The sequence below is a fragment of the Mustelus asterias genome, chromosome 9 (assembly GCF_964213995.1).
Source record: "Mustelus asterias chromosome 9, sMusAst1.hap1.1, whole genome shotgun sequence".
NCBI lineage: Eukaryota > Metazoa > Chordata > Chondrichthyes > Carcharhiniformes > Triakidae > Mustelus > Mustelus asterias.
This window is the reverse complement of record NC_135809.1, coordinates 118,712,814-118,735,000: the sequence shown is the minus strand read 5'-3', so window position 1 is coordinate 118,735,000 and position 22,187 is coordinate 118,712,814. Positions and strand designations below refer to the sequence as shown.

General features: G+C 43.1%; 1 protein-coding gene across 1 annotated transcript in view; it reads right to left on the bottom strand.

Annotated features, from left to right (window-relative positions):
- prrg4 (proline rich Gla (G-carboxyglutamic acid) 4 (transmembrane)) overlaps positions 1 to 22,187 on the bottom strand; it is a 45,481-nt gene that overhangs the window by 8,681 nt on the left and 14,613 nt on the right. The window contains exons 3-5 of the mRNA XM_078220943.1: positions 16,829 to 16,992; positions 16,457 to 16,505; positions 12,430 to 12,556 (exon numbers count right to left, since the gene is read on the bottom strand). Coding sequence (XP_078077069.1) covers positions 12,430 to 12,556; positions 16,457 to 16,505; positions 16,829 to 16,992 — 340 coding nt within the window. The remainder of the gene's footprint in view (positions 1 to 12,429; positions 12,557 to 16,456; positions 16,506 to 16,828; positions 16,993 to 22,187) is intronic.

The following is a 22,187-nucleotide window of genomic DNA, read 5'->3' as shown; positions in this document are numbered from 1 at the left end:
GGCACTTGCTTAGCAAGAACCAGTTCATGGATGCTCAGTTTGTGTTCTGCCAGGGTCTTTCAGCTCCTGACCTCATTACAGCCTTGGTTCAAATATGGACAAAAGAGCTGAATGCCAGAGGTGAGGAGAGATTGACTGCCCTTGACATCAAGGCAGCATTTGACCGAGTGTGGTATCAAGGAGCCCTAGCAAAACTGGAGTGGAGGAAAACCCTTCAATGGTTGAAGTCATCCCTGGCAAAGGTAAATGGTTGTGGTGATTGGAGGTCAATCATCTCACCTCCAGGACATCACTGCAGGAGGTCGTCAGGGTAATGTCCTAGACCCAACCATCTTCAGCTGCTTCAATGACCTTCCTTCCATCATAAGGTCAGAAGTGGGGATGCTCCCTGATGAATGCACAATGTCATTCTCGACTCTGGAGATACTGAAGCAGTCCAAGTCCAAATGCAGCATGACATGGACAATATCTAGGCTTAGGCAGACAAGTAGCAAACAACATACATATAGGCAATGAGCATATCCAACAAGACAGGATCTAACCATCACCCCTTGACATTCAATAGCATTACCATCACTGAATTCCCCCACTATCAACATCCTGGGGGTTACTAGACCAGGTCAAAGACCAGGAATCCTGTGGCAAGTAACTCGCCTCCTGACTCCCCAAAACCTGTTCACCATCTACAAGGCACAAGTCAGGAGTGCAATGATCTGTAGTGCACATTGATGTTTCTTCCCACATGCGTTTCAGTGTGATCCATGTTGATGTTTATGTTTCAAAACTGGAGCATCCATCGCACTAGTTTTACAATTTTACCCAAATAATTGATTATGGTTGAGGGCGGCACGGTGGCACAGTGGTTAGCATTGCTGCCTCTCAGTGCCAGGGACTCGGGTTCAATTCTGGCCAAGTGCACGTGGAGTCTGCACATTTTCCTCATATCTGTGTGTGTTTCCTCAGGGTGCTCCAGTTTTCTCCCACAAGATCATCATTTTAGTATTTCAAGTCCCCTTTTCAAGTCTTCTACTTCGTGAGCGACATTCCAGTGTTCTCAATTCTTGTTTTTTCCTTATTAAACTTAGCATTTGAAAGTCGGTTCTCTACACTGATCAGTGTTTTCTTAACAGAGCATAATTCCTCTGCGCTATTCTTCAAGCTGCCAATTGTTTCCAAGACTCTTCACAGTCTTGAGAACTTTTACTTCCTTTCGTCATGCTAGGTTCTTGATATTCATTTCTGCCATTTCATTTTCTCATGGACTCAATGGTTCTCAGTAAGTTTGAGCTATCTGGTGTTTATCCTTTTTGTTCTTTGCGCTTTAGCTCCAAATCTACATTTTCTGCGCTTGCTCCTGTTGCCTTCTTCATCTGCCTGCAGTTTAGAACACTATTCCTCTGCATTCTATCATAGTCCAGATTGCTCAGCACTGCCACCTGCTGTTACAGTTTGGGCAATGTCAGTATTTTCAGAATGCTCCCAGTTCTCTAGCACCATCGTGTGGTCTGCTTGAGAACTGTTTTACTTTCAAGGTTTTACAGGGGGTGCACCATTCCTCTTTTTAAGCAGAATGCACTAGTCAACCTAAAGGTTAAAACATTTGTAAAAGGCTTTTAAATATTCCATCAAAGCTGGTTAAAGCTTCATCAACGCACTGCATCAGGATCAGCAAATTCACCAAACAAGCAGTGGCATAGCTCTCCCCTCCTCTTCTGACCAGTGACTGACGATTTGCGAGCCCAGAGCCTGAAGAATGTACCAGGAACGTACTGGGAACTTGCTGCTGTTGCCGCATTAAAGAACCATGGCAATTCCCAGGATTCGGCAATTAGATTGGGACTAAGGCTAGACCCGGGGACCAGGAACTATATTTCCCAACAGGCTGCTGCCACTCTCAGGTCTTTAATGAGTGTGCTGGCTGGAAATTGGCCAGCACATGTGCAGCTTGTCTCATCTCATTCCTGGACTGGGAAATGGCACTACAAAAGGGCCTAAAGAGCTCAACCAGTGTGAAACTACAGGTTGGGTGACATGAGCAGGAGAGCCATTATATAGGTATCCCAGGGAGCAGGACATCATAAGGGGGAGGGAACAGGAGAAAGGTCCCAGAACTTACAGAAGTTAAAGGAAGCTCCAAGTTAAAGAGCTGTGGGGAGCAGACCTGAAGTAAAGTGGCCTTGAAAGAAGCTGTGAAGATCCAAGGAGGCAGCCAAAAGTCGGTGACTCCTTACTCCAGCCTGTGGGAACAGTGGTGTTCTGATTGATATCGTCAAAGATCTGAAAAAGTGTGCTTGGAAGGTGAAGCCCGAGTGTATGTGGAGATCCAGCATAATCGCAGGAGAGATTGAGACCCTGTAGGTGAACAACGTGCCAAAATACTTTGTTTCCAGTGGGCTAGTCATCACCTGTTTAGTGTCTATATTATTATGTCTGTTCCCTGATGCCTACCTATCAGCACCTCAAAATGGCATTTTTACAGGTTATAAATTAAAACAGCCCAAATCCCCACTGGCCTACTCAGTACTACTGACAGCCTGGGGGTAGACAGGCCTCAGTCAGAATTACTAACAGCTGCCCATAAGAAACAGCGCGATTTCTAAAATCTCCAAACCCAAGAACCTGCTATCCAAGTAACTGAGGAAAAAAAACCCAAAAACATTCAAAACTGCCTGTTAACAACACAATGACTGCGAAACAAAAAGAGAATAAATCTCCTTTCACAGAGAAAGTCACATTCAAGTGCTGACACAGTAAGTGATGCAGGAGGAGCAGGTCCCAGAGCTGCCTCAAAGAATCACATTCAAAACGGACCACAGTGTAAATCTGAACGGAGCTTGATACAGTGACAGGCCTGTATCCCTGTGTGGATGTGTGGACAGAGGAAATGTGGAAGAAACAAAAGCAGATGCCTCCTTGGTTAGACTATAAAAAAGGACAGAAAACTTGGTGTGGGCAAATTTAGCAGCTTTACACATTTCACGTCCAAGAGATTGAGATTTCCGAATGAATGGAGTTTGTATCATACGATGGATCCAGCCGGAGAGCATGTTTAAAATCTCGCAGAAAAAAAACTGCAGAACGCCAATTGTTGCAAGCTCTCATCACTGCACAACAAGTTGCTGAAAAAGCAGAGGGAGACACTCTTGGAAATATTTGTGACAACCTGAACACCTCATCTAAAAGGCAGTTTTCCGTTCTGCATACTACTTGGCTCACTCTGACCACTTTGGCCTCGTTGCAAATGGTGTTGACATGGGAAATGGGTTACATTCTCACTGCAACCTGCACATCTTTGGACTGTGGGAGGAAACCGGACCACCCAGAGGAAACGCACGCAGACACGGGGAGAACATGCAAATTCCACACAGAGTGACCTGAGGCCAGAATTGAACATGGGTCCCTGGCGCTGTGAGGCAGCAGTGCTAACCACAGTGCCGCCCTAAAGCACATCTCTCTGCCAAACCCATGGGTTTATCTCCACCCCCAACCTCATCGTCCACCATAACGTCATTAATTCAGCTGATGGGCCAATGCAATTTTCAGCCCATGAAATGCAAATCATAAAAATAATGATGTCAACGATGACGAGGTGACTCTGATAGAGAAAATACCTCGTAGACAATATTAAGATGTGTGTTGGTTGATAGACGCATTCAAGCAATGTGCATCTTTCAGTGAGCAAGAAATAATATCAAAATCGGCAAAACTAAACATTCATCACCATTAATTTGGACGTTTGGCCACCAAATGGTTCGGCACCAACTTGGGCTGTTCACAATGTGGTTTAAAATGGCAATTCTGATTGCTGTGGATTTAAAAGCTTTTTTTAAAAAACATGTTCCGACCAAAAGCAAAGTTTTTTTTTCAAAAAACCCCATTCTTGCTAGGTTTTCTCGCTCTGCACTTGGGGTGTTGAAGCTGATCTTCCATGGGATTCAATGGAATCTTCTGCTGCAGCGTGGAGTTTTATTTCTGCCTTCTGCTTCTAATCCAGATCTGGAGATTTTCTCTGGCAATCTCCTCCTTCCTGCTCCTTATGCTTTTTGTCAAGTCAGAATGTTGCTTTTTCGGTCTTCCAGAAGAGTTAAATTAATTAGAAGGCAGCCGGTACTATGGCAGTCTTCAGCATAGATTTTCCAATTCAATGCACGGAATATTTCGGTCATTGGGTGTCCCTAGATTCAAGGATGACGTCTACTCAGGATTGCAAGCTTCTGCCATGGATTTTCATGTGACTGAACAGGCCGATTGTCAACCCGCAGATCTTAATGCATTTCGGGCAGGATGACCCATGAGATAGTAGAATCTGAAGTGCTGGAATTGCTTCCTTTTCTTTTCTTCACTGTTCTGCCTCATGTTTTGAGGTGCATGATGCAGCTTGATGGACAAGCTGTTGTCATTCTGAACGATTAGCAGCAATATCCTCCTGGTCATTAATGCGATCATACTTCAAATGGGAGCTTCAGAGTTCAACTTCAAGCGTTTTCTTCATCCTTTCCTGGAGCTTTGGCCATTGAGAGTTGGGAAAACAGGACCAGGTGGTGGAGATGGTTTTTAGCCATCAGGATCCAGAATCCAGCCCACTGAAGCTAATTTTTCAAGAGTTTTGCCTGAATGCTTGTGGAGGTGACTTCAGGAAAGGCACTAGCATTTGTTCAATGGTCCTACCATTGAAAGACAGTAAGAAGTTTAACAACACCAGGTTAAAGTCCAACAGGTTTATTTGGTAGCAAAAGCCACTAGCTTTCGGAGCCTTAAGCTCCTTCTTCAGGTGAGTGGGAATTCTGTTCACAATGCCTACCACTGAATCCAGAGGATGCAATGGAGCATTGCCTGTGAAGTTTTGTGATGCTCTGTGTCGTTGATACAAGTCTTACTGCAGTACAGGAGCATGGTGACAACAACTGCTCTGTACACTAGGACTTCTGTTGACTTGGGAGTTCTTTGTTGTCAAACACTAGCTGCCATGTTTTTGTAGATGGTTGAGCTGGTGCAGCTGATCCGGTGTTGGATCTCCTCACGATGGTGACTTTTGGGAAGAGGTTGCTGCCAAGATATGGGAAGTGCTCAACATATTCCAGAATCTCTCCCTTTAACATTTATTGTAGGTGGAATGTTTGGCTGACCAGATGTGGGTTGATCCAAAGGGCAGTGGGAGTCTGGAATTCACTGCCTGAAAGGATGGTGGGGGCAGAGGCCCTCATAACATTTGAGAAATATTTAGATGTGCACTCGCCAGGGCATACAAGGCTATGGGCCAAGTGCTGGAAAATGGCATTAAAATAGTATTTGATCAGCGCAGATGCGATGGGCTGAAGGGCCTTTTTGGTGCTGTAGGCCTCTGAGTCTATAACATTCAAGGACAGGCCAAGTTTCTTGTATACAGAATTGGAGAGATCAAGAATCGCTTAAAATCTGGACACTGGGCAATGACACTGCAGTTATCCACAAACTACAGATCACATATCTATGGTGTTTAGTTTTGGCATTGAGGAAACGGAGGTCAAAACATTTTCCACTAAGACAGTACTCAGTACTGAAACTGGAGGGCAATTGATCATTGATAAAGTGAACAGCCACGATCAAGTAGATTGGAGACAGGATGAGAATCACATAATCTTGCTTGACCATGGCAGAGATTTTGAAGGCATGGTTCTTCTCAGTGGATTGCCACCTTGAGTGATGGAGAGGTCTATCGATTTGTACAATCCCTTGAGTGGGGCTGGCGGGAGCTCCTTATCCTTGGTAGGGCCAAACATGGAGGCATGGTCAGAGAGTGAAAGTGAGATGCCAAAGTGTTGTCCAAAAGTTCTCAATAGCATAACAGTTGAAGGAAAACTCTGTTCTCATTGGTTGCAAAGGCAGAATGTTGCAGCAATGTTAGGCTACTGAACCAAAATGTATTTATTCTTTCAAGGGATGTGGGTGTCACTGGCCAGATCAGCATTGGTTGCCTGCCCCTAATTGCCCTTGAACTGAGTAGCTTGCTAGGCCATTTCAGAGTCAACCACATTGCTGTGGATCTAGGCTCACATGTAGGCGAGACGTGGTAAGAATGGCAGAATTCCTTCCCTATAGGACATCAGAAAAGCAACAATCGATGATAGTTTCATGGTCACAATTACTGAGACCAGCTTTATGTTCTATATTTTTGGTGGAATTTGAACCCGTGTCTCCCAGTGCAGTAGCCTGGGCCTCTGGATTTGTATTTCAGTGATATTACCAATATCTTGGATCTCAGTTTTTACAGCACAGAAAATAGGTCATTCAGCCCATCGTGCCTGCACTGGCTGCCTGAATGATCATTTCACCTCGTGCCAGTCTCCTGCCTTCTTCCTGTACCCCTGCATATTGTTTCTATTCAAAATCCTTGATTGTCCTTCTTTCCCTACCTTTTGTTTAAAATTCCACTTTATCATCTAAGTTCCTCTTGAAAGCTTCAATTGAACCTATCTCCACTCAGGTAGTGAATTCTGAGCCTAACCAATCACTATGAGAGAATGTGTTTTTCTCATATAGCTTTTTCTTCTTTTACCAATCACCTTAAATCTGTACCCTCTGGTTCTTGATCCTGCCAGCAACAGAAACAGTTTCTCCCCATCTTCCCTGTCCAGGCCCCTCCTGATTTTAAATACTTCTTTCAAATCTCCTCTCCGCCTCATTTTCCCAAAGGAAAAGAGTCCCAAGTTCTCCAATCTATCTTCATAACTGAAGTTTCTCATCCCTGGAATCATTCTTGTAAACCACATGTGCACTTTCACCAATGCCTTCACATCCTTCCTAAAATAAGGTGCCCAGAACTGACGCAGTACTCCAGCTGAGGTCTAGCTAGTGTCTTAGACAAACTCATCATAACCTGCTTACTCTTACACTCTAATGTCCCTATTAATAAAGCCCAGAATATTGTATGCTTTATTAAATGCTCTCTCAACCTGTCCTGCTACCTTCATTACTTAGGCCCACATACAGTCAGGTCCCTCTGTCCCTTCACCACTTTAGAATGGTATCCTTCATTTTATACTGTCTCTCCTAATCTCTTTGTACCAAAATATATCATGTTCCTCTGCGCTGGACCTCATCTGCCTCCTATCCGCCCCTTCCACCAACTTGTCTATGTCCTTTTGAAATTATATACTGTCCTCCTCACAGTTTACAATGTTTCTCAGTTTTGTATCATCTGCAAATTTTGGAATAGTTCCCAGTGCACCAAGGTCAAGATCATTAATGCACATCAGGAAAAGCATTGGATCCCAATGTCGATCCCTGGGAAACTCCACTACAAACCTTCCTCCAGCCCCAAAAATATCCATTTATTGTTTCCTGTCGCTCAGTCAATTCTGTATCCACGTTGCTACTGTCCTTTTTATTCCATGAGTTATAACTTTTCTCACAAGTCTATTGTGCATAACTGTAAGTGTCTTTTGGAAGTCCATGTACACATCACCATCATGGCTCTCCTCAATCCCGTTACCTCTTCAAAAAACACCAGCAAGTGAATAGAAGGTTATTTTCCCTTAAGTATTTTTAAAATTCAGTTTTTGGGATGTGGGCATGACTGGCTAGGCCAGCATTTATCACCCATCCCTTGTTGCCCTGGAGAAGGTGGTGCTGACAATTGAGTGGCTTGCTAGGCCATTTCAGAGGGCAGTTGAGAGTCAACCACACTGCTGTGACTGTGGAGTAAATTCAGACAATATATCACATATAACCTGTGTTCAAATAATTTTACAATCATGATTGAAGATGTTGCAATCTGTCCCATCCTCTTGTTATCCACAAACTCCAATTCACAGTAAGAAGTCTCACCAGGTTAAAGTCCAATAGGTTTATTTGGCAGCACAAGCTTTCGGAGCACTGCTCCTTCATCAGGTGAGAGAAGAGTTGGGTTCACAAACAGGGCATATATAGGCACAGACTCAATTTATAAGATAAGGGTTGGAATGCGAGTCTTAACAGGTAATCAGGTCTTTAGATACAGATAATGCGAGTGGAGAGAGGTTAAGCACAGGTTAAAAGAGGTGTAAATTGTCTCAAGCCAGGACAGTTAGTGAGATTTTGCAAGCCCAGGCAAGTTGTGGGGGTTACAGATAGTGTGACATGAACCCAAGATCCCAGTTGAGGCCGTCCTCATGTGCGCGGAACATGGCTATCAGTTTTTGCTCGGCGATTCTGCGTTGTCGTATGTCGTGAAGGCCGCCTTGGAGAACGCTTACCCGAAGATCAGAGGTTGAATGCCCTTGACTGCTGAAGTGTTCCCTGACAGGAAAGGAACACTCCTGCCTGGTGATTGTCGAGCGGTGTCCATTCATCCATTGTCGTAGCATCTGCATGGTCTCCCCAATGTACCATGCCTCAGGACAGCCTTTCCTGCAGCATATCAGGTAGACAACGTTGGCAGAGTCACGTGAGTATGTACCATGTACCTGGTGGATGGTGTTCTCATGTGAGGTGATGGCATCTGTGATGATGATCTGGCACGTCTTGCAGAGATTGCTGTGGCAGGATTGTGTGGTGTCGTGGTCACTGTTCTCCTGAAGGCTGGGTAGTTTGCTGCGGACAATGGTCTGTTTGAGGTTGCGCGGTTTTTCTTCCTTTGGACTCAAGAAAGAAAATGTCATCGATTCCTTTGGACTCACGACAAACAATCACGGAAACAACTATATGACGACATCAACAAGTTCCACCCCACCTTCAGACTCACCATGGACTACTCTCCGGAATCAGTTGCATTCTTGGACATACGCATCTCCATTAAGGATGGTCACCTCAGCACTTCACTGTACTGCAAGCCCACAGATAACCTCACGATGGTCCACTTCTCCAGCTTCCACCCTAAATACATCAAAAGAAGCCATCCCCTTTGGCAAGCCCTCCGTATACACAGGATCTGCTCAGATGAGGAGGATCGCAACAGACACCTACAGACGCTGAAAGACGCCCTCATAAGAACAGGATATAGCGCTCGACTCATCGATTGACAGTTCTGACGCACCACAGCGAAAAACTGCACCAATCTCCTCAGAAGACAAACACAGGACACGATGGACAGAGTACCTTTTGTCATCCAGTACTTCCCCGGAGCAGAGAAGCTATAACATCTTCTCCGGAGCCTTCAACATTTCATTGAAGAAGATAAACATCTCACCAAGGCCATCCCCACTACTTGCCTTCAAACAACCATGCAACCTCAAACAAACCATTGTCCGCAGCAAACTACCCAGCCTTCAGAAGAACAGTGACTACGACACCACACAACCCTGCCACAGCAATCTCTGCAAAACGTGCCGAATCATTGACATGGATGCCATCATCTCACCAGGTACACGGTACATACTCTTGCGACTCGGCCAACGTTGTCTACCCGATACGCTGCAGGAAAGGCTGTCCCGAGGCATGGTACATTGGCGAGACCATGCAGATGCTATGACAACGGATGAATGGACGCCGCTTGACAATCACCAGGCAGGAGTGTTCCCTTCCTGTCGGGGAACACTTCAGCAGTCAAGGGCATTCAACCTCCGATCTTTGGGTAAGCGTTCTCCAAGGAGGCCTTCACGACACATGACAACGCAGAATCGCAGAGCAAAAACTGATTGCCAAGTTCCACACAGGAGGATGGCCTCAACCGGGATCTTGGGTTCATGTCACACTATCTGTAACCCCCACGACTTGCCGAGGCTTGCAAAAATCGCACTAACCGTCTTGGTTTGAGATAATTCACACCTCTTTAACCTGTGCTTAACTCTCTCCACTCGCATTGTCTGCATCTGTAAAGACCTGATTACCTGTTAAGACTCACATTCCAACCATTATCTTGTAAATTGAGTCTGTGCCTATATATGCACTGTTGGCGAGCCCAACTCTTCACTCGCCTGATGAAGGAGCAGTGCTCCGAAAGCTCGTGCTACCAAATAAACCTGTTGGACTTTAACCTGGTGTTGAGAGACTTCTCACTGTGTTCACCCCAGTCCAACGCCGGCATCTCCACATCCAATTCATGGAAAGAGCTGACCAAGGTGAATGGCATGATGTGGAGATGCCGGTGTTGGACTGGGGTAAACACAGTAAGTAGTCTGGGGCAGCGCTCCGAAAGCTAGTGGCTTTTGCTACCAAATAAACCTGTTGGACTTTAACCTGGTGTTGTGAGACTTCTTAAGGTGGATGGGACAGAGGCACCACCTAGTGGTCAAAGAGGGATGCAATCACGAGCCTCAGTGGGTTAATGGCCTTCTTGTTGCTTTGCTTTCCCTACCTTTTGTTTAAACTCCCCTTTATCATTTAAGGTGAGGCTCAACAGAACCAAAGAAAGAATTAACCTATCGTTTCCTCTTCACTTTTGCAGCCCACCCTGCTGTGTATTTCCAGCATTTTCTGTCTACAACCACATAAGAGCATTAGTAAGAGCAGGAGTGGGCCATTTGGTCCCTCAAGTTACTGCCATTCAGTAAGATCATGGCCACTATGATTTTGCCAAAACTGTTACTTTCTTACCTGTTCGCCAATAACCCTCCGCTCCCCAGTATTTCACGAATGGGTTCATCTCAGCCTTGAATATACTCAATGACTCCAGATTTTATAACTCTCTGGGTACAGAATTTCAAAGATCCACGACCCTCAGAAGAAATTTCTCATTTGTCTTGAATTGGTGACCCCTTATTCTGTAGCAATGCCTCCAATTCTAGATTTCCGCCATGAGGGGAAATAATTCTTGATTTAGATTTTGAAATCATATCTAAAAATTTGAACTCCTTCTCCATAACCTAGTTTTTAAAATTATTTTAAGAGTTGTGGGGTTTGCCGGCTAGGCCAGCATTTATTGCCCATTCCTACTGGGTCTCAAGGTGATGGTAGTGAGCTGCCTTTTTGAACCTTTGTGGTCTGAGGTGTAGGTACACCCACAGTGCTGTTAGGGAAGGAATTCCAGGATATTGATCCAGTGACAGTGAAGGAACAGCGATATATTTCCAAGTCAGGATGTTGAGTGACTTGGGAGGGAACCTCCAGCTGGTGGTGTTCTCAGGTATCTGCTGTGCTTGACCTTCTAGATGGTTGTGGTCGTGGGTTGGAAGGTGCTACCTGAAGAACCTTGGTGAGTTCCTGCAGTGCATCTTGTAGATGGTACACACGGCTGCCACTGTTCATCAGTGGTGGAGGGATTGAACATTTGTGGAAGGGGTAGCAATCAAGCGAGCTGCTTTGTCTTGGATGGTGCCGAGTTTCTTGAGTGTTGTTGGAACTGTATTCATCACACTCCTGACTTGCACCTTGTCGATGATGGACAGGCTTTGGCGAGTCAGGTGGTGAATAACTTGCCACAGGATTCCTAGTTTTTGACTTCTTGTAGCCACAGTACTTATATGGCTAGTCCAGTTCAATTTCTGGTCAATGGTAACTCCCAGGATGTGGATGGTGGGGGATTCAGCCATGGTAATGCCATTGATTGTCAAGGGTTGATGGTTAGATCCTTTGTTGGGGATGATCATTGCCTGGCACTGTGGCACGAACGTTACTTGCCACTTGTCAGTTCAAGCATTGCTACTGGCCAGGTCTTGCTGTATTTGGACATAGACTGCTTCAATATCTTGGAAGTCACAAATGGTGCTGAATAATCAGCGAACATCCCACTCCTGAGCTTATGATGGAAGGTCATTGATGAAGCAGCTGAAGATGGTTGGGCCGAGGAGACTAACCTGAGGAACACCTGCACTGATGTCCTGGAGCTGAGATAATTAACCTCCAACAATCACAACTATCTTCCTTTGTGCCAGGTATGACTCCAACCAGCAAAGTATTTGTGGAGATGGTGCTTATAGTTACACCATCCAGGCTTGGACTGGTAAATTAGAAGTGACATTCATGCCACACATATGGCAAATGACAACCATTGCCAAAAAGTCTAACCACTTATCTTGGAAACTCAAAGGCATGACCATCTTCAAATCCTGATGCGAGTGGGCAGAGTCACCATTGATCAGAAACTCAACCATACAGCCATATAAATATCACATCTGATGGAACACATCAGAGGTTCATTATTCTCATCATAGAATGATAACCACAGAAAATGGTCACTTCATCATGATGCCTCAGCGTAGATTATTGTGAACCTCCAGATTTTGCTTCAACGTACTAATATTTTCCTTTGAGAAGGAAGTATGGAGAAGCTGGATAGTTGAGGATTAGGGGCACAGTCTTGGCCATCATTTCTTTATCTCAACACTAACATTGCACATTTCATACAAACTTGTACCTGGGTTCACCCATTGGAACAGTTCAACTTTCTGATGCTCGTTTGTACAATCCTGAAACATGTTTAGGTATCACCACTGCACTAAGAAGGTCATAAAATCATTTCCCTTTTTTGGTTTTCAAATAAACATTGTATGTGTACACAAAAGTTAAAGAATAATGTAATCTGTGGAAACTTACCTGCTACTACTTCGATCTTTGTATCTCCGCTGCTTGCAGTAATACCAGATAAAGAACACCAATAGAATTAAAAATAACACAGTGCCAAAGAACGCTGTCAGAATTGTAGTAATATCGGTTGTAATGCCTGAAAAGAAAGGAGGGATAGATGGGCAATATAAGCAATAGCAAGTTTTATTTCATCTTTTCTCTCTATTTTTCAAAGCTACTATTGGAGATCACCTCTCTCCGTATACTCCAGTGGGTAATATTTATTCTTTTAGGGAGCCAAAAGACATGAATATCTTGGCCCACTAGACCAATGCAGTACTGAAAGCTTTCACGAATAGCTAATTTTAGGCACTTAAAACACCAACAAACTCCAAACAATCCATCTACCCAACACTTCAAGCACCACCTGCCCTACATGTGGCAGAGTTCGAAGCTCACGCATTGAATTCATCAGCCATCTCAGAACTGATTGAACCAGAGTGGAAGCAAGTCATCCTCATTCCCAAGAGACTGCTCAAGAAGATACACTTACTGCAAACATCAACAGCTGAAGTTTTGAAGTTTTTCCACTTTCTTTATCCATTATTCATCTACCATGGTAACACCACTTCTGTAAGCTCTCCCCCAACTCATTGTGTATCCTTTCTGCCAAAACCTTTGGCAAGTGCACATACAACACAGTCTTTTGAGCACTTGGTGAGTCACTAAGTGGAGGAGATTGCAGTATATCAGGATAGAGGATGGTCAAGTTGACCTCGTGATGCATCAAGGATGATTATGGTCCCCTGGAGCTTGCTTCTTCACAAAGAAGAGGGGGAATTTCCCCAGAGATTTTCCTGAAACTGCTACATTTTCCAACTCTCACCAACTTTTACAGATGCACCATAGAAAGCATTCTTTCTGGTTGTATCACAGAGCTTGGTATGGCTCCTGTTCTGTCCAAGACCACAAAAAACTACAAAGGGTCTTAAACAAAGCCCAGTCCATCGCACAAACCAGCCTCCCATCCATTGATTCGCCCACACTTCCCGCTGCTTTGTAAAAGCAGTCAGCATAAGCAAGGACCCCATGCACCCCAGACATTCTCTCTTCTTCAATCAGGAAAAAGATACAAAAGTCTAAGGACATGTACCAACCGACTCGAGACAGCTTCTTCCCTGCTGCCATCAGACTTTTGAATGGACCTACCTTGCATTAAGTTGATCTTTCTCTACACCCTAGCTACGACTGTAACATTACATTCTGCACTCTCTCCTTTCCTTCTCTATGGAAGGTATGCTTTGTCTTAATAGCATGCACGAAATAATACTTTTCACTGTATACTAATACATGTGACAATAATAAATCAAATCAAATCGGGTATTTCAAGGAATCTGCATCTCTGCAAAAAACTTTTCTACCTCCTCAGAACATCCAAAAATGCTTCACAACTGACTGTATTTTGGACATGCAGTCACTGTCACAATATAGGGAAATGTGGCAGCTAATTTACTTTCAGCAATGATCGAACAAAAATGTAACGACCACAGATTTATTTTATTTTAAAGTGATGTTCATTGAGGGTCATGCTGGCCAGAGCACAGTGGGACTGGGGTGCTGTAGGCAGATGGCCTATGTCCCCTAAACTTGGAAGATTGGCTATATCCATCTGATCTCTCACCAGAAAGATGTTACCAGCAAAAGTCCCTTGTTGTTTCATTGAAGACATGAACAATACTAGATGTGGGAGAGGGCTGTATACCAAGTTTCACTGCAAAACGAATGGAGTAAGCACTGTTAGGCCTAAAAGACGCCCTTTCTTTGTCCTTCATTTCATATATCAAGATATGCTTTAATTTTGTGAATAATATTTTTTCATCATGTCATCATTTACAAAACGTTCTGTAATTTGGGAAGGCAACATCAGTATTTGAAATAACATTTCATTAATCCCATTCTCCTGCTGTTTTTTTATAGCCCTGCAGCTTCCTTTCATTATCCAATTCTCTTCTGAAAATTACAATTGGGTCTGCTTCCATCACCCTTTCAGACAACGCGATCCAGATCACAGAAAATGTGAAAATGTTTTCTCGTTCCTCCCATGGTTCTTCTTGCTATTGGAAATAGTTTCACTTCATTTACTCAAAACAGAGGTCTCATTTCAACCTCCTCTACTCAAAAACCTCATCCCTGGTAGCATTCTAGTAAATATCCTCCCCACCCTCTCCAAAGCTTTGGCATCCTTCCTAAACATGGTGCCAAGAATTAGATAGGATGTGGGCGATCTTACCGGCTTGCCCCATGGGTCGATCGACGTGGCAAACGGCAAGATCACGAGGGGTGAAAAACTGGCTCTGCACCCGGTTTCTCGTGATATTGCCGACACTGTGAAGCAGGCGTGATTTCGCTTTGTCAACAAAATGTTTCTAAGATGAGAAAAACCTCTTAAATTGTTTCCACTCCCTTATATTGCTGGTTGGAAACCAAGTATGCTGTTTGATAGGCAAATTTGCATTCCCAAAGTTATCCAAGTTCATTGAGGACATGATTTGAATTTGATGGTGGGGGCTGAATTTAAGGAATGGTGACTGCATGTAACAGGAGTTCGCTTTGTCCAATTGTATAGCATCTTCACAATAATAATCTCTTTTTATCTCTCTTTATCTTTTCCTCCTTCTCTCCCACACCCTGACTTTCACAATTTTGAAGTGTGGATTAAACGGTTTTTCAGTAAATGAGATTATTCTTGAATATAACATTTAGTTGCTGAAATCTCAGTGCAAGCATAAGCTTCTCAAAACTAAGATAAGTGGATCTATCACGAGTCCTTAGTAACTGCTCATCTCAACTGTACTTTTTTAAAACAAAACTTACCCTTTTGCAGTGCCCTACAGCATTTGAATTTCACCACAAAAATGATAAAAAGTGCTTATAGTCTTCCAGCCCCACACCCTGTAGTGACTTCACTACAAATGATTCCTTACCACAAGAAAATTTCAGACCATTTTTGTTATTTTCAACCACTCTCAATCCTGATAAGTAAACAAAGTCATGTGGCATTGTTGGTGGAGGGTTCGTCCTGGGTGCCTAATAGTCATGCACCAGCCCACAATGGGTCAAATGGCCTTCTTCTGTGCTGTATGATTACATTACAAGCCCCTTCACATAGTTACAGGATGAAAGTGGGGTAGAGGGGGGGAATATTTTTGGGAGCTTGCAGTGTGCAATTGGGTTACAGTGTTTCCCAAATTACAAGTGACTACACTTCAAATTGCATTGTACGTTGTAACTTCACGCTCAAGTGAAAACTCAAACAATCTAAGAATACTTCAGATGCAAAGTGCAAAAATAAGAGGACTGGGTGACCTCCCCACCCCACCCCCAAAAGGGAAGACACTGAAAAAGTTAAAATATTTTGGAATTCACTGAGATAATATAGTAGAAATCCAGCAGTTCCTTCTCTCCCTGTTCTGTATAGAAAAGTCGAATCACAACTTTAAATGCATGAATGGGAAAACTTTGATTCTCTGTTAATAAACATAAGCGTTTAAAATTCAAGTGATTAGCACCTTTTCTAGCACTTCACATACATCCCTCAAACAATCCTTCAAATTTTTATCCAAATGTAATAGAGCAGATGCACTAAATTTAGGGCCATCAATACAAAATAGTCACTAATAAATCCAATAGGGAATTCAGAAGCTTCTTTCCTCAGCAAATGCTTAGAAAGTGGAACGCACCACTACAAGGAATAGTTGAGGCAAATGGCATTGATGCATTAGGGAGAAACTAAATAGGTACATGGGGGAGAAGAGAAACATAAAAGTATGCCATCCTATAGATAAATTGAAACAGAATGGATTTGGGGCACTTCACTCTGATCCAATTAAGGACTCAAGTTCAACACCAAAATAGCTTCACATCAGCTCATCAAAATGGTGTTTACTGTCATGACAAACTTGGGACTTCCCTGTGAGAAACTGTATAGCTCCTCCTTTTTAACTACTTGTAATAATACTTTAATAATCATTTTTGTAATAAAAAAATCAAGTCTTACCTGGCTTGGCATAAGGGCCCTTTGTTGTGTAACTTTTCCAAAAGATATTCTGAAAGAAAATATAAAGAAAATAAAACGTTAGTTTCCTTTTTGTAACAAGAGATGTAATTATGATTACAATTAACAACTTTCCAGCTGGCTCAGTAAAATGTACCATCTTACTCAACCCTACAGATCAAGTTGGTGTTGAGTTTGGAGGACAGCCAACAACTTAGTGCTGTACCCTGGCACAAGCTCCATTCAGTTGGTAGGCAGGGAAATATTTTTTTTTTAATTAATGAAGTGTTGAATCAATAATTATTTTACAAAGTTTTGAAAAGATCAATTAAATGCTATTCCTTTTGAATGATGTACAAGAGCGAAATACTCAACTGTCTTCCGATCATCTTCAAAAACTTCTCGTGCCTCTTCAAAGCTACATATTTCTTCAAAACATTCTCGTTCAAGATTTCCTTGAGTAAATATTTCAAAATCCCATCGATTGTACAAAAGACGCCGTCCCAGGAAACTTCGAGCTTCGTTTCCCTGAATAAACGCTATCAAAGTCAAAAAATGAAGCCATCAGCATTAACAGAGCCACACTAGAGAAAACACAGCAACTATAGACACTTACAGCACAGAAGGCAATCATTTGGCCCAACATATCACGCCAGCTCTTCGTTAAGAGAGTAATCCAAAACAAGTCCAAATGCCCTGTCTTCTCCCTAACAGCATTGCATCTTCCTCTGTTGAACTATTTATCTTAAATTTTCCTTTAATAAAATGTGGTGTACTCTTCCTCAAATGCTAGTTTGATACTTCCTCAAAGTAATCCATGTTTCAATAATCCTCAATTTGAATATTGCTGAAAAAAGACAGCTTGTTGGAGCTTTTCATCTTGGACAATCACATGAATACTCGTGCCCTGATTGTTTGGGTGGGTGCAAGACAAAAAGGTTCAACAAAATGCCTTTTTTTTTAAAAATAAAAAAAGCAATTCTCCAGTTCTGTAATACAAATGACTATTTGTAACCCCCACTTCCTCGTGCCCTCTCAGTCATGGTCTTAAATGGACGATTTCTCATTCCTAACTTCTCAAAACAGATCATTTCTCATCCTCTCGGTTCATCCCAACATTTTGTGTTAATTGTCCTGGGGAAGGGACATTGAAATGACCCAATTAAAGTTTTCAGAATTATAGAAAAAAAACTGAGAAAGTCAACCCAAGCAAATTGTTCACTCAGCAGACAGCACATTTAAAACGAGGAAGTTGGGAATCAGAAGGGAACAAACAAAGAACAAAGAACAATACAGCACAGGAACAGGCCCTTCGGCCCTCCAAGCCCGCGCCGCTCCCCGGTCCAGGATTGAATCCTGAATCCAGGATCCCCACCCAATTTTCCAGCCTATCTACATACCAATATCCTATCCACCGAGCTGTCCCTCACAGCTACGATGCTTTGTTCATTACAACCTATTAACTTACCCCCACCCCCCCATTCCAGACCATGTGATCTCCAGGGAGAGGCGAAAACCCAGAGTGAAAAACCCCAGGGCCAATATGGGGAAAAAAAATCTGGGAAATTCCTCTCCGACCCCCTGAGGCGATCGAAACGAGTCCAGGAGATCACAATGGCCCCGATCGGAAAATGCTTCCCAACCCTAGTCATTTCCACTTCCACGAACACCATATGAATCCCCTGCCCCCGAGACAGGTTCCCAACTATCCGCAGTCTCACTCTGTACTGGCACCAGCAAGATGATCGTAGAATGAAGCCTTGAAACGAGAAACCAGGAACAATTAGCCCGCGCCGCTCCCTGGTCCAAACTAGATCACTCTTTTGTATCCCTCCATTCCCACTCCGTTCATATAGCTGTCTAGATAAGTCTTAAACGTTCCCAGTGTGTCCGCCTCCACCACCTTGCCCGGCAACACATTCCAGGCCACCACGACCCTCTGTGTGAAATATGTCCTTCTGATATCTGTGTTAAACCTCCCCCCCTTCACCTTGAACCTATGACCCCTCGTGAACGTCACCACCGACCCGGGGAAAAGCTTCCCACCGTTCACCCTATCTATGCCTTTCATAATTTTATACACCTCTATTAAGTCTCCCCTCATCCTCCGTCTTTCCAAGGAGAACAACCCCAGTTTCCCCAATCTCTCCTCATAACCAAGTCCCTCCATACCAGGCAACATCCTGGTAAACCTCCTCTGTACTCTCTCCAAAGCCTCCACGTCCTTCTGGTAGTGTGGCGACCAGAACTGGACGCAGTATTCCAAATGCGGCCGAACCAACGTTCTATACATCTGCAACATCAGACCCCAACTTTTATACTCTATGCCCCGTCCTATAAAGGCAAGCATGCCATATGCCTTCTTCACCACCTTCTCCACCTGTGACGTCACCTTCAAAGATCTGTGGACTTGCACACCCAGGTCCCTCTGCGTCTCTACACCCTTTACGGTTCTTCCATTTATCGTGTAGCTCCTCCCTACATTATTCCCACCAAAATGCATCACTTCGCATTTATCAGGATTGAACTCCATCTGCCATTTCCTTGCCCAAATTTCCAGCCTATCTATATCTTTCTGTAGCCTCTGACAATGTTCCTCACTATCTGCAAGTCCTGCCAGTTTTGTGTCGTCCGCAAACTTACTGATCACCCCAGTTACTCCTTCTTCCAGATCATTTATATAAATCACAAACAGCAGAGGTCCCAATACAGAGCCCTGCGGTACACCACTAGTCACAGGCCTCCAGCCGGAAAAAGACCCTTCCACTACCACCCTCTGTCTTCTATGACCAAGCCAGTTCTCCACCCATCTAGCCACCTCCCCCTTTATCCCATGGGATCCAACCTTTTTCACTAGCCTACCATGAGGGACTTTGTCAAACGCTTTACTAAAGTCCATATAGACAACATCCACGGCCCTTCCTTCGTCAACCATTTTGGTCACTTCTTCAAAAAACACCACCAGGTTCGTGAGGCATGACCTCCCTCTCACAAAACCATGTTGACTATCGTTAATGAGTTTATTCCTTTCTAAATGCGCATACATCCTATCTTTAAGAATCTTCTCCAACAACTTCCCCACCACGGACGTCAAGCTCACCGGCCTATAATTACCCGGGTTATCCTTCCTACCCTTCTTAAATAACGGGACCACATTGGCTATCCTCCAATCCTCTGGGACCTCACCTGTGTCCAGTGACGAGACAAAGATTTGCGTCAGAGGCCCAACTATTTCAGGGAGACGAGAGGTGAAATAGTTGGGCCTCTGACGCAAATCTTTGTCTCGTCACTGGACACAGGTGAGGTCCCAGAGGAAGGTGCACAAAAGAAAACTTATTCACCCTGTAGCTGAGAATTCTGATTAATTCTAAATACCCAAAATGAGGATAATTAGCAGCTAATGTTTTAATATGTGGTTTGAAAATCATACAAGTAACATATTAATAATGTTTCTAAGAAATGAATTTGTAACATGCCAATAAAATGAAAGATGTATTCATGAAAGATACCAGCACAAGTCAGGCACAAATTATGCAACAAAGTAAATTACCAATGCATATCCAGGCTGGGGGGGAGGGGGGGGAAGAGATAATGCCAAAAGATAAAGGTACCTTCATTTGGTATTAGAGCCGGTTTAAACTGGTTAGAGAAATGCTGAATCACAAGAACCTATTTTTGGGAGAGAACTTCCGTAAGACAGACGAATGGCAGATCAATATTTGAAGGTTCAAAATATAATTGATTGAAGGACATGCCATTGTTAGATTGACAGAACAGTGAATGAATGAAATTGTTTTTAATTAAGTGCTGGGCTGTATAATCTGATCAGAAAAAAAGTATAACCATTCTGCTTTTTGGCATGAAATCCGAGACCTTTTGAAAATGCCTCTTAGCTCATTTGCTGTGTAGGTGAAATCAGAGATCCTCCTTTCGGCCGACAGAAATTTGTCTAGTCTTAATTGTATGTTTGTCTGAATATTTTTAATTTGTAATATTTCTGATTCTAACATGTCAATGTTTTAATAAAACTAGTTTAATTGGAGAATTTCATTGAACTGATTTTTTTTTTGCCTTTGTGAAATGAAATGTTTAATGAAAAGTTTTGTCTTTAAATTAATCAGGCCACCTAGAAGAATTTCCCATAACACACCCAAAAAGATAATAGGCCATTGCAGCATTAATGAGGCAATTCTAAAAATGGAAATTGAAACATAAAGGGTCAGCCAGGTAGCTGAGATAATGTACAAATGGCCTGTTTGTTCCAAAAAAATACTGTCCTAACAATACAGCTGGATACATCTGTCCAGGGTCCCAAGTCTCCACTCTATTTTTTAATTACAAAAAGGGAGCCAGAACAGTTAGTGAGATTTTGCAAGCCCAGGCAAGTCGTGGGGCTGGAGACAATACACATCTCTTTAACCTGTGCTTAACCCTCTCTCCACTCACATTGTCTGTACCTTTAAGACTTGATTACCTGTAAAGACTCGCATTCCAACCATTATCTTGTAAATCGAGTTTGTATCTATATGTGCCCTGTTTGTGAACACAACTCCCACTCACCTGATGAAGGAGCAGCACTCCGAAAGCTCGTGGCACAAAATAAACCTGTTGGACTTTAACCTGGTGTTGAGAGACTTCTTACTGTGCACATCCAATTTGACAGCAATTAGGTTCCAAATTGTCAAAACGAAGTGGTATGAGACCATCCTTACAAGGGAGCTTCTCACCAACTTCTTACAGATTTCAACTACAACTTAAATGCCCATTTCACAGAAACACTGAAGTTCAGTAAAGTGCCTTAAGCTGTACCATCACAGTCTTTGATGACAGGCATGGCTCAGTTGGTAGCATGCTCATCTCTGAAGAATTTGGGATTGCACCCCAGAGCCGAATAAAATTAATCTCTCGAGCAAAAAAAAACAGATAAAAGACTCACTAGAAAAAAAATCTGGTTGTTATCGCAATAGTGTTTGAGGGATCTTGCTGTGCATAAATTAATTGCCACAGTTCCCTGCATTACAATAGTAACTTAAAAAGCATTTTATTAGCTGTGAAGAACTTTGGGATGTCCTGAAGCTGTGAAAGATGCAGCATATAAATGTCCTTTTTGAGTCTTCCCAAATGATTGCTCCAAACCTCAACCAGAAAATTATGGGCCAGAAATCTTAATTAATCTTTGGAATTACAAACATTATTTGCACAGGAAATGAAGGTAATCATGCAAGGGTCTGGCACACCAGTTACCGATGCTATTCAGTGTGCTTTGATAACCAACTTGTGATGCAAAAGTCATAAAAACCTATGCTGGAGTTGGAAAGTTTCTTTAGAATTGTAATTATTAGTGCCCTGCTGCATTGAAATAAAAATCGACAAAAACAGCTGCTGTTTTAACACAGCTCTTTACAAGCAAACCACAACACTTTACGAAGTTGACATCTTAAATGGATCGTGTTACATTTGTATTGTAAGCACATTTGTTCCTTGGCTCAAATCAATGAGCACACTGTGCATTCCTTCCAGGGTGCCTACCCCAAGTTTTGAAACTGCATCTGCTGCACAATGAGAGGAGGATGCAGAGTTCACACTAAAGCAGTGCCTACACACTATCCATGGAATTTGATTCCTTTTACATTTGCTTCCTGCCTATGGCTCCATTCACAATTTTCCACACAAAAGCCACTCACATTACTTAGAAAAGCACTGCATCCATCTTACTTTACTTGAAAACATACAC